Source organism: Citrus clementina, unplaced genomic scaffold (genome assembly GCF_000493195.1).
Source record: "Citrus clementina cultivar Clemenules unplaced genomic scaffold, Citrus_clementina_v1.0 scaffold_3, whole genome shotgun sequence".
NCBI classification, from domain to species: Eukaryota; Viridiplantae; Streptophyta; class Magnoliopsida; order Sapindales; family Rutaceae; genus Citrus; species Citrus x clementina.
Window position 1 is genome coordinate 35762260 of NW_006262339.1, and position 11686 is coordinate 35773945.

At 36.3% G+C, this 11686-nt stretch overlaps 1 protein-coding gene across 1 annotated transcript; it reads right to left on the reverse strand.

Moving 5' to 3' along the window:
- Nucleotides 1-313: 313 nt before the first annotated feature.
- Nucleotides 314-11016, reverse strand: LOC18049289 (myosin-11). Its single transcript, XM_006442690.2, has 37 exons — nucleotides 10882-11016; nucleotides 10388-10531; nucleotides 10164-10309; nucleotides 9921-10077; nucleotides 9738-9796; nucleotides 9325-9484; nucleotides 9069-9218; nucleotides 8845-8981; nucleotides 8616-8762; nucleotides 8396-8497; nucleotides 8230-8287; nucleotides 8054-8155; nucleotides 7346-7383; nucleotides 7014-7140; nucleotides 6750-6920; nucleotides 6454-6585; nucleotides 6219-6328; nucleotides 6053-6113; nucleotides 5672-5849; nucleotides 5285-5490; nucleotides 5040-5159; nucleotides 4122-4220; nucleotides 3732-3953; nucleotides 3373-3512; nucleotides 3089-3200; nucleotides 2950-2997; nucleotides 2572-2826; nucleotides 2316-2471; nucleotides 2032-2238; nucleotides 1796-1939; nucleotides 1563-1633; nucleotides 1384-1483; nucleotides 1257-1313; nucleotides 1091-1147; nucleotides 918-998; nucleotides 734-816; nucleotides 314-551 (listed from the first exon to the last, which is right to left on the reverse strand). The coding sequence occupies exons 1-37, from the start codon at nucleotides 11014-11016 to the stop codon at nucleotides 428-430; spliced, it is 4596 nt and encodes a 1531-aa protein (XP_006442753.2). The 3' UTR covers nucleotides 314-427.
- Nucleotides 11017-11686: the final 670 nt, after the last annotated feature.

An 11686-nucleotide genomic window follows, 5' to 3' on the forward strand; every position in this document is an offset into this window, starting at 1 on the left:
ACTTGCATTATGATACCTGTTATTAAAGATCGACTTGCATTATGATACCTGCACTTAGATAGTACTGGGAAGCTACGAGCAACAGGGGAAAGGAAACACTGCACTCTTCAAGGCAGAAATCAGAATGCTACTAGCTTTGAACTTTTTCTTTTTTTCTTTTTTTTTTTCTCTCGAGAAAAAAGGTATCATCTACTTGTACAACAAAGAGAAAATATTTAACATCATGTCGGATGGGATCAAAGGTATCCCTGTTTGAAAGAATGAACTATATATCTAATGTAAAAAGCCAAAAGAAAAATGCGATGAACAACCCCAGAAAGACATCCACAAATTAAGAGGTTGCATTTTGAATCTACATCCTTGGCAGTAAAACAGAGATACCGGTAATTATAGAATACTCCTGCCATGTCTGCAATGATGGTGATGATTAATCAGAGCGCGGCAACAAGAAACTAAAGCCTGAGTTTTCACGAATAAGAGGTGGGGGTTCAATGTCGGAGATGTCAATTTGTTGCATTGATTTTGATAAGTCATCCACCGAAAATGGAATGCTGCAAGAGACATAACAAAGTTGTGAGAGTTCAGTGACACCCTCAAGCGTGCTGTTAAAAGCCTATGAATCATGCTTTTGGATTCCAACCATGTAAGAATGAATAATGAAGAAAAACCATGAAGAACAACAAAAAACGAATGTCTGATAAGATAATGACACAGTTGAATGTTGTTTGCTAACCTTGAATCATCATCCAACAGGAAGGAGTTACTAACTGCATTGTTCGAATCTTCTGTCATCAACACCCGCATGTTGGATATGACCTATATATAACATTCACAAGGCAGGGGTCAACTTTATTCTACTCCCATGTGATGGTGATGACTTTAGCCTAGATTGACTATTGGTACCCATAAAAACTTACATCTGAAGACACACTATGCGTCCCATACTTGTCATCCCAGTACATTGTACTGATTCTATACAGCTGCTGGATGCTAAGAACCTAAAAATGAACAAATAAATTTGTTTGAGATATCGAGAAGGAGATGTAGAAGTCCTTGATATAACTTGCTATTATTATTATGGTACACTCACCGGGCAGAGATCATGGCTTATTTCATCCAATGTCTTTTTTGGTTTTTGATGTATGACCTGAAATATGATAACACACCATTTAAGACAACTTCAAAATTTCTTTTTTCTTCACTATCAAATCAAGCGATATAACAAGTGGACAAGTAAATATAGAACAGAAACATACGAGAAAACCAATGGCCTGTCTTATATGCTTGAGCTCATCCCAGGCTGAACCTGCATACTGCACTCATTTTGCTTTTGGTTAATATAATATACAATGAAAAGATGAAGTGACAGCTTGTATAAGGTACCTCATCTGTTGCTTTGTAACACCAATGCTCCAATTCAGCCAATCCAGCTTTAACATATTCACCATTACTAAATGAACAGCACTCTCGCCTTAACAAAAGGCTGCAACCCAAAAAATGTGTGGAGGATGATAAGAAAAAGCTTTTAAACAATTGAAAGCAATGTGGTCATAGACTCAAACCTGTTGAAAAGTTGAACGTTAATGAAGGAAAATATTTGTGTGAAGACCTTTCGAACCAAAAATGGGGGTACCTGAAACAGGATGCCAAAAGTTCAGACCAGATTTGCCGAAATTACCCTTTCCAGATGAAATTCCACTGGATCAATTGAAGATTCTACTATTCAATAAGATAACATTGAGTAAAATGAGAAAGCTATATACAAGGAATGTAATGAAAAATATGTTTAACTGACATGATTGGCCTTCAAAGTGTTTAAGAAGTTTCCAAGGCTCTTCACAATCCCTTGCCAGTGAGCAATTAAAGCTTGCTGGGCAGCACTGTTAGCTACTGAACGCGACGATCCCTTGACTAAGCTTGCTCTGGATGTTCGTGGTGCCTATTTCATTATATTAGGAAAAAAAAAAGTTTCAATGCTTGGGAAGTTCTGAAAGGAAGGAATCTTAAACGCAGTTAATGAACAAATAGTACCTGGATGCACAGACCAAGCAATGGAGATATTTCCTTCTTTAGATTATCTCGAATCATTCCATAAATCTTTTCCACATAAGCTGTAAGCTGCTGTTTGAAAAGCAAAGCTGGGTACTTGGCTTCAACTTGCCGTAAGGTATCCACTCCACCATTCACACCACCGTTGATTAAGGAAAGATTAACTCCTTGTGGAGTCCCACGGAAACTCTGAAAATATAGAAATCATTGAGCAGGCGAAAATAAAATTGTCTGAATGACTAATAGATGCTAGTGGAGAATTGTACTTGTGTCATTCTCCCAAAAAGTGTGGCTGATGATGATCGACGGCGCTGTGGAGCCATTCCAGCTGCTCCACTAGCTTTCAGTGTACGCTGGAGTAGCAAGAGGAGTGTTGATGCATTGGATAACCAATAGGCCAAGATATCGTTGTTATCCTGTGTCTGAAGTCCAATTGATAATAGTCAAGCTCAAGAGAGATTATAAGGTTAATAAAAGTTAAAATGATAAGATATTAGCACAAAATGTTGGGAATTTTAAAACCTCAATAGCATTGCCAATGGTCTGAATAATCCGATCAAAGACGCTAGTTCGCTCAACTTCAAAAGATCTCCACTGCAAGAGGCATTTGTATATGATACAGGCAGCTATAGGCCGGTTCCCTGCAAAGCCTAAGTGTTGTGCAATGCAACGAATGAGCAACTCCTGGTTCTCTTGTTGCTTCTCGTTTAGTGATTTTTGTGGTTTCTCCTCTATTTCCAAAGGATCTCTATGATTTATTGAAGAGCTGTGCAGATCCTGTTCCAATATATCAAGAGGTCAAAAAATGAAAGCAGACTAGGAAGAACACTTCGGCAGGTCTTGGAAATCTCTGCATTCCTAGTTCTCATGGTAATATAGACTTACATGAGCTTTACTTACCAAAGTAGATTTTGCATCCCCTGGTATGTGACCACTGTCAGCACCTCTCTGCAATTATCAGACAACAGAAGAGCCCTTAAAACTTCCACGATATTTAAGACCAAAATTGGCAGTTTCATACTTAAATCTCTGCAACTACCTGTATAATTGATCTGGAGCGGCCTGAAAGGAACTTATTGGGTGCTATGGACACTGCCTGTTGCCGTAGCACTTGATTCTCTGATTCTAAATTGGCAAGTTTCTCTTCTAGCCTAATCACGGAAGCATAAGTGGACCACATCAGAAGACTTTAAAACTGGTGATAATTTCTTCCACGAATAAATGTAAGAGTTATACTTTTGCAGTATGTGTTAAACATCTCTGATTTGACATCAAAGGTTGGTTCAAGATAAATCCATTACCATGAGAATAGAAGTACACTACCTCGTCAAGGACTCCTGGAGTTGAATAACTTTCTTCTCTGTTTCATCTAATTTTTTCTGTTTTTCTTCGCTAGTCTCTTGTGCTTCTTTTGATTTTCTTTCAGTTTCATCGGCTCTTTTTTTCTCTGATTCCAATGCAGTCTGTCGTGTCATGAAGCCAGGGTCAAGATTTACTCATCTAAGATGCCCATAATCAAATTCCATCATAAATATTGTTATGCAAACTCATAATTTTCTGATAGGCTACTAGTAATATCACCAAGAAAAGGGTACAACTTGATATGCCGAAAGTGTACATAGGATCACATGTTCAATTCAACATAAGAAAATATGCAGTGGCCAATGAATTAAACCACTAACCTTGAGGCCCTCAACTTCTGCTGTTAGTGATTCGATCTTTTTGGTATCTTCTACTAAAACTTCTTTTTCTTTAACCACAGGAGGTGCTTCTTCAATAGCCTTCTTTGCAGCTTCTCTTTCCTTGACGAGCGATGCATTCGCTTCATCAAGTTTTGCCTGCATTTCTTGCAATGAATTCTGCAACTTTGTTACCTCCTGTGCTTTTGCTTCTTCCAAGTCAGTCTGCAAGCATAGAATCAAGCTATTGCATGAGGATATATCAATCACAGATCATACATTGGAACCCCCAGTTCCATGTTAAACAACCAACACAAACATAAGTTCCATGTTAAGCAACCAACACAAAAATAATCAAAGGAACCAAATAATATTAATCAGAGTGCTTATCACCCTTAAACGTTTCTCCAACTGTATACGCCATGTGAGGTCTTCAACAGTTTTCTGAAGCTTATCCTTTGCTTCTTTTAGTGCACCCGTTTCCCTGGCAGCCTGTAGAAAAATTGAGATGGCCATTATTACTCGAAGCCAAGAGAACTACTTAAATTTTAAGCAAATATTAAATATAATATTGCATGAAGTACTTTTTAGACCAACAACTGAAGCATATCCTTTTATTTCTAGATTTAAAACATTTAAATAAATCTTTAATTTCTTGAAGCATACTGAATAAAGAGCTCATTTTTGTTTTCACTACTTTTCAGACAATTGTATGCATGTAAAACTTTTTGGTATAACCCAAATTCACTAGAATATGCACTACAACTTATTAAAGATTTAAAAAATTGCTAGAACACACATTTCTATTGTGGTTATAATATTATCAATAAGCACACAAATATAACATGATATTTATCACTTTCATTCCTTATTTAACAATCACTTGTCAGAGAACACAAACACTGTAAAAACATTTTCAAGCCTTCATTTCATTTAACCAGAAACGTCCTGAAAATTTCATTTCCAATTTCTGTTTAAGGCCTTTACTTCTAAATATCAGAGTTAAAGTTTATTCCATATTGACAAATATATGTACACTATTGTTCCCGCTTACTTAAACCACAGAATTGCAATTTTTAGAGGCATCAGACTGCTTGATCAGATGCTCATCCTCTCAGTCCAAACTCCAATGACATAAAAATTGGCAGCACCTCAAATTGATTACGTATCAAAAAAGCCTTGTATCGATTAAAAATTTCTATGAATTATATATATATATATATATATCATACTTTCATTTAGCGATAAATCTATAAATTATGTAAAATGACAGCACTCATGAAGGATAGCAAAAGGTTATCAAATACCAACCATTTTAAGCTTCCTAAGTTCTCTCCTAGCAATTCTTCCCCTCCATCTGGTCTGTGCCTTTATCGATCCTCTCTTGAGCCTTTTATAGTATGCAGTAGCTTTATGACAACGCCATCGGGCCTACAGCGTATTATTATTCTTCTTATTATTCCAAGAAAAATAGACGGTACCGAGAGACCAAAATATGCAAAGGGAGAATAAAAATTAAAATCATCCAAGCAATACAACATTGCTAAGGATATAACCTGAATAATAATTGCAGCCTTTGTTTGCTTTCTGAATCTAAATTCCTTACGAGCAGCCATTGTCCTTAAACCAGTCTGCAAGACAAGTGTAGAAACATGGAGTCTTTTATAAGCCGTTCTGGCATCATATCTCCTTATATGCTTCTGGATTTTCACTGCAGCTGCCTCTTTCTTCATGCTGTCAAAGACTCTGCAAGCTAGTCTTCCTACAAGTCACATAGATACATGCGAAACTAAATTAGGAATGGAAATTGATATACTGTTCAACTGATGCCCTGAAGGATTGAGGCATTGAGCCAAAGAAAAAAAAAAGTAAATTCAAAAGATATGTCCTATATGTACTTATGAAACCTGATTTCTTTGGTATAAAAAATTTTGATGGCTCACCTCTGCACAGAGATTGTAAAACTATGGTAGCCTCCCGCAAGGCAATAAACCGTCTACGAGCAATATGAGTCCGTATGCGCCGCTGAATAGTTTTTGCAGCACTACTGAGTACTTCAGCTCTCCGTGCATCTAATTCAGCCATCTGACCAGCTCTTAAGAAAATCTTCGTTTTACCTATCTGCAAAATTAATTTGAAGGAAAAAAAAAAGAAGAGAAAAAAATCTAGTAAGTATCCCTGGCCAAAATGTGTACTAGGATCCACGAACTTTGATTATTTGAATGTAAGAGCGGAATATATATCTATTGCAATATTATCAGAAAACGATATTTAAAAAAATTGTAAGCAATTCCACAAGCAGCACAGAGAATTTCTTGTATGACCTGAAATCCCTGAAGCCCTTTCTTTTCCAAAATCTTTTTGCATGCAACCTTTTCATCATAGCTGTTCAAAAAATTCAGAAGAGAAACCATTTAAAAAAATTAACTGGTTAAGCATTTCTAGAACATTTTTTCCACTTGAAATATGTGCTAGAAAAATGATACTTACTTTCCTTCCAAGAACTCGGGGGCAAGAAGCCCAAACCGGTTGAGGAATTCAAAGAAAGGACGGCGAGTGGGGTATCCAGCACAACTGATTCTGATAGCCTCTAAAACACCCTATAGGGACAACAATCAATAATAGCCAAACAAAAAGGAAATAACAATGATTTGGTACCATCCCTCTCCATAGGCCAACCCAAAACTGCCAGAAAAAAGCATATAATATCAAAAAATGTACTCACACCACAGCGCAATTGTTGCATGATATTGGCATTCTCAAAGACTGCAGGTTTTAGTAGGTTGTTTGGTTTCACACATCTGATGTAGTGCGGTTCTGTAGAGTTCAATGTATCCATTAATTGTTGTAATTGTAGCTGCATCATTTACATGATGAAACATGAGTCTTACATACAGTGCCCCCCCAAAAAAAAAGAAAGAAAGAATTGCAGTATTCACAAGAATAAGGGTAAACTCTTGCTTTCATCAAATATCATATTTCCGGAAGAGAAAAACAATAGGAAAACAGAAGCAAAACTACCTTAAAACGAGAACCAATAGAAGAGAACTTGGAAGATTTGGATGTCTCTTCTGGAAGTGGTGGGAAAAGTCCTGCTACAAAAGGACAATTGGAAGCACTCAACAAGTCTTGATGTTCTGGAACCACATAATCCTTGTTTTTATCCAAAAATTGATCAGATTGATACATGACCTGAAAACAAAATTTTAACAGAAGCTCACAACAGTTACCATTTTGGGTATGAGACTTTATATATATTGGTAAGAACTTTGTTAAATAACATACCTCTCCAGCATAATGGGCAATGGCAAAATCTGTGCGAGAAAACTTTGGCTTGACAAAGCGCTTGTGACTTTTAAATGTCTGGTAAAGCTTATTTGCAAATGTTTCATGTGTTGACTTTGGAAACATGCTGCAAGAAAAGGTAAGTTTACAAATGAGAAAAAATTATCTGACCATCAAAGAGGAGTTCAGTTCTAGGTTCCACATATCTTACAAACTCAGTAATCAGGAAATTTTCCATTAGGAAAAAAACAAAAATGAAAAAGGAAGGATCAAATGCTTTGAACATAAAACATGCTTCCTTTAATACAAGAAGGTAATAGAAAAATATTTACCAAGCTTCATCGAGGAGAGCAATGATTCCGCCTGGTTTCTGCAAAAGGTAAAGTGAAGAAATTTCATAAGACTTGAACCAGAAAACAAATTCTGAAACACAATTGCACAGCAGTCACTCATTTTGTCATGGGAAGTGCTTAGCTAACTTGGTTCCACAAAATGCAGAAATCTGGATGCATAAAGTGACTTCATCTCGACCCACAAAAAATATATAGTATTATGTAGTGAAGTTAGAGAAACTTCTCAAATAAAAGAAATAGTCTAGCCATTCCTATATCTAGGAATCTAACTTCAGCCATATGGCATGCCAGAATAATTAAACCTTTGGCGAAGTAAGGTTGTTGTCAAATGAGCTACCAGCCTGCATGGAACAAGAATATGTTGAACATTTTACAGTTCAACGCAGCCATCCATGCCTCTCATAGCACATTACACAACACTGAAATATATAAAGTCTACAGATTTTCAATGAAACAATGACACTCTGAAAAGTATTTTTTGCTAAAACCCTTGTTGCCAGTTCCTTCTTAAAAGTTGAATCAGATAGGTAACAATTTGTTTATAAACAACCATCCAGCTAGATAAATGAAGTGGTTGGTAGGTTCCTTGAAAAAGTTGGCCTCAATTTAGGATCCAAAACCTTCAGTATAGGTATAAATTTGACATTCAGAATTCAATGTGAATAGAGTGAAAAAGTTGAATATAACCTTTTCAATAAGATCCAAAACATCTTGATTATCAACAAATTCAATGTAGCTCCAATCAATCTCTTCTTTTGTATACTCTTCTTGTTCCATCTTGAACACGTGCTGAAAGACATGGCCAGACCCTCATCAGCTAAAAGTTTTAAATTGAACTAAGTAAATATTATCAGAGAAATTACCTGGTTGAAATGCTGCTGCAATTTCTCATTTGTGAAATTGATACAGAACTGCTCAAAACTGCACAGCAGGATATGATGAAACATATGAGAGGTGTCTTGCTATAATATCAACAATAATTCATTTCATTTATCTACTCATATGCATATAGTGTTTACATGTTGCTACCTATTACTCTTAAAGCTTTCAAAACCGTAGATATCAAGGACCCCAATGAGAGACTTTGAATTAGGATCTTGTCCAATCGAGCTGTTAATTTTATCCACCAGCCTGTGAATAACCACAAATACAGACATAGCACACCATGACAGCTCGGTTCTCAAGATAACTTTAAGAAGTATCAGTGAACACTGAAGTATTGAGTAGGGCAGTAGCTTAAATGTTTTACCAGTCAAACAATCGAGAATAAATTGTCTTAGCTAAACCGTCCCTGCTAACTAGAGCACTTTGAGGATCAAGGCTTCGTTTAATAACCTCCTCTGGTGTAATCATGATACGCTTACATAATGCATCTTCCAAGGCCACAGGATCACACCTGTAATAAAATTGAATTCAATAATATTGTACTATAAAAGGGAAAACAAGAAATAAACTATGGTGGTATCTGAAGCTCATACATGAGAAGTTCTGCAGCTGTTTTAAGATGGAATTTGGCCTGGTCATCTTTTGGGATTGATGAGTCAACTTCTTTTCCCTTGGAAAATTCAATATTGCCAATGTGAAGAATTGCAGCAACAACTCTGAAAATTGCTTCCTGAGAGACGGAGAAATAGTGAGAGGATGGTCCTTCCTATTTTTATGTCCAGAAGTTGTTATCTGCATGATTCTGTAAAACCTATACCTGATCCTTCTCACTTATGCCAACAATATCCATCGCCCTCCTTGTGGCTAGATAATCATGAGCATCACTTACTCCGACCAATTCAAAGCAAGTTGATTGGTTAAGATAGTGAAACGTTTTAGGATTTCCCAACTTGTACCTCTCAACTTCCTGTTAACACTAGTGTCGTCAGCCAGCAGTTGTACGATATTATATTAGTCAAAGTATCAACAAACAGACACAACAAATTAGATCTTTCATTCCGACAGGAAGATACCTCCTGTGGAGCATTACAAAGAAGGTAAAAGCAGTGGTAGTTGCGCTCAGGACTAGAAATTTGGCAAACACGAGATCTCTCTAGAAGGTATGTTCTGATGGCAGCTCCTGAAATTCTTCCTTGCTTATCAAACTGAATCTCAACAAATTTACCAAAGCGACTGCACAAGTATTGAATATAGGATAAAAATCAAAGTCAAACTTCCAACAATCAATGAGAAAAGAATCAGGGGTCGACTTGTTTACAGATAATTCTACATCATTCAAGAAATATATGAAGATATGCAGCTTGGATGGACACATTATTTTATGAGTACATGAAACGTCATCACTGCAGAACATATGAGGTTAGACCAATTGGACGAAATGGGCAAGAGCATGAATATTCTGGTTTCCATGTAAAAGCTATCTCACCTTGAGTTGTTATTTCTAACTGTTTTAGCATTTCCAAACGCTTCGAGAACTGGATTTGACTGCATTCAAATGGTACAAAAGTCTTACAACATTTCACATAAGATATCATAGAACATATTTGATAGATAATGAGACAGAAAAGGAAAACTTCATTGAAGAATAAAAGTACACGATCAATCATACTTCAAGAACTTGTTGTTCAACTGTTCGTCCTTCAGTGGCAGTCCGACCACCTAAAAAGGCAAGGTACCGCATAAGCATTTTAGTGGTCTCAGTTTTGCCAGCTCCACTTTCACCACTGACCAGAATTGAATTGCTTTTTCCCTCATTGACCATTGCCCTGAAGTCAGTTAAAGCACTATTGTTGAGCATTTCATTCATCAATAAAGAAATAAATATGATGCTTGCAAGATGGAATAAGGAAACCTGTAGGCAACATCAGCCACTGCGAAAACATGAGGACTTAGTTCTCCAAATGGAGCTCCCTTGTATTGTTGCATCATGTGAGCATCGTAGATATGAGGCAGTCGTTGGAAAGGGTTAATGGCAATAAGAATATTTCCAGTATATGTCTGAAATGATATCAAACATGATGTGAGATACATAAAATAGCAGAAAAGTTGAAATCTTAATCACTTATAAACACTTACATAGATTTCATTCAGCTCATATCTAGTTTTTAAGTTCCGCAGAACTCCAGGCTCATGCAAATAAGATAGTTTGGTCATGTCATCAACACCACCAGCAGGCTCTTCCATATCTTTTGGATAAATTTTTGATAAGTTTGCAACAACCTAAAAGCACCAAATAAGAGTAAAAATTCATTGCACCACAGGAATCAAAGGTCGAAAAATAAATGTGAAAATGGTCTTTGATTGAAGGGTTTATGTATACAAGTTACATACTGTATTCTGTCCTCTAAACCAATAAAATTAAAATGCATAAAAGGATAAATCTAAACAGCAATTTATTTTTTCCTTTTGATTTAGCGATCTAGAGAAATGCATGTGAAGGCTCATTGTTATTAGCGAAAATGGTGGACAAAACGTCAAGGATGCAAGCGAGATTAAAATTTATCTAGAAGAAGTAGAGGGAGACGAATGCGAATTTTTAAAGCAAGTTGTGTCTTAAGTGATCCACTAACCTTCTTCCCCTTAGTAGTCTGGACCTCAACATCCTTTCCAGTAATTTTCAAGACTTGCCCATCAATCCAAGCCTCTTCTGGGTCTTCGACCCAGACATGAGAACCGACAATGATATTTACAGGAGTTCCCTGCATGTGTCAAAAGAAATAACACATGAATCATATAAAGAAAACAAGCAAATAAATATAATAATCACTTATTGATTATCTTATGCGCACCACATCAATAAACAACAATCACCGTAACAATGTGTGGTTTTATATTATAATGAAATTTCTTAATGCAAAATCTATTTGATCCATCCAGACATGCTGGAAAAGGACATTCAATTCTAATGCAATCAACTAACTGTACCTAAAGCTAAACCAGCAGTAAAATTGACTGTAACAAGATGATTGTAGAGAGCGTCAACTCAGTAAGAAGGTAAATCCATTGTGAAATACAACCCAATGCATCCAACGCAGTCTTAACAATAATGCACCTCTGCAATCCAACAATTCTGAATCTAAAAGTCCTTTATTATAGCATGAGTTGCTGCCTGTCTCTCTCCTTTTTTTTTTCTAAACTGAACCGGCTTTTCCTCCATTCACTATACAAGATGAGTCATAAAGCAACATGTTGAGTTCCTTAAATATTCTAAGATTATGAGGCTACTAAGAGTTCAAACCTCAGCACATCATCTAAATTCCTTACTGCAAATCAAACAAAGGCAAAAGGTAGCTTTTCCATTTAAGCCAACTTGCTAAAAATCCTATATCTGTTCAGCTCCTAACTAAATTTTTTTCCTTATAGTTCAGCATGATT

Excerpts from the sequence above, each read along its gene's own strand:
- LOC18049289 (XM_006442690.2), bottom strand. The coding sequence starts at position 11,016 with ATGCAGGGAACTCCTGTAAATATCATTGTCGGTTCTCATGTCTGGGTC. Across the intron at positions 9,485-9,737 it reads GTTAGAAATAACAACTCAAG|TCGCTTTGGTAAATTTGTTG; the intron begins GTGAGATAGCTT and ends ATACTTGTGCAG. Across the intron at positions 9,219-9,324 it reads TTTGTAATGCTCCACAGGAG|GAAGTTGAGAGGTACAAGTT; the intron begins GTATCTTCCTGT and ends TAGTGTTAACAG.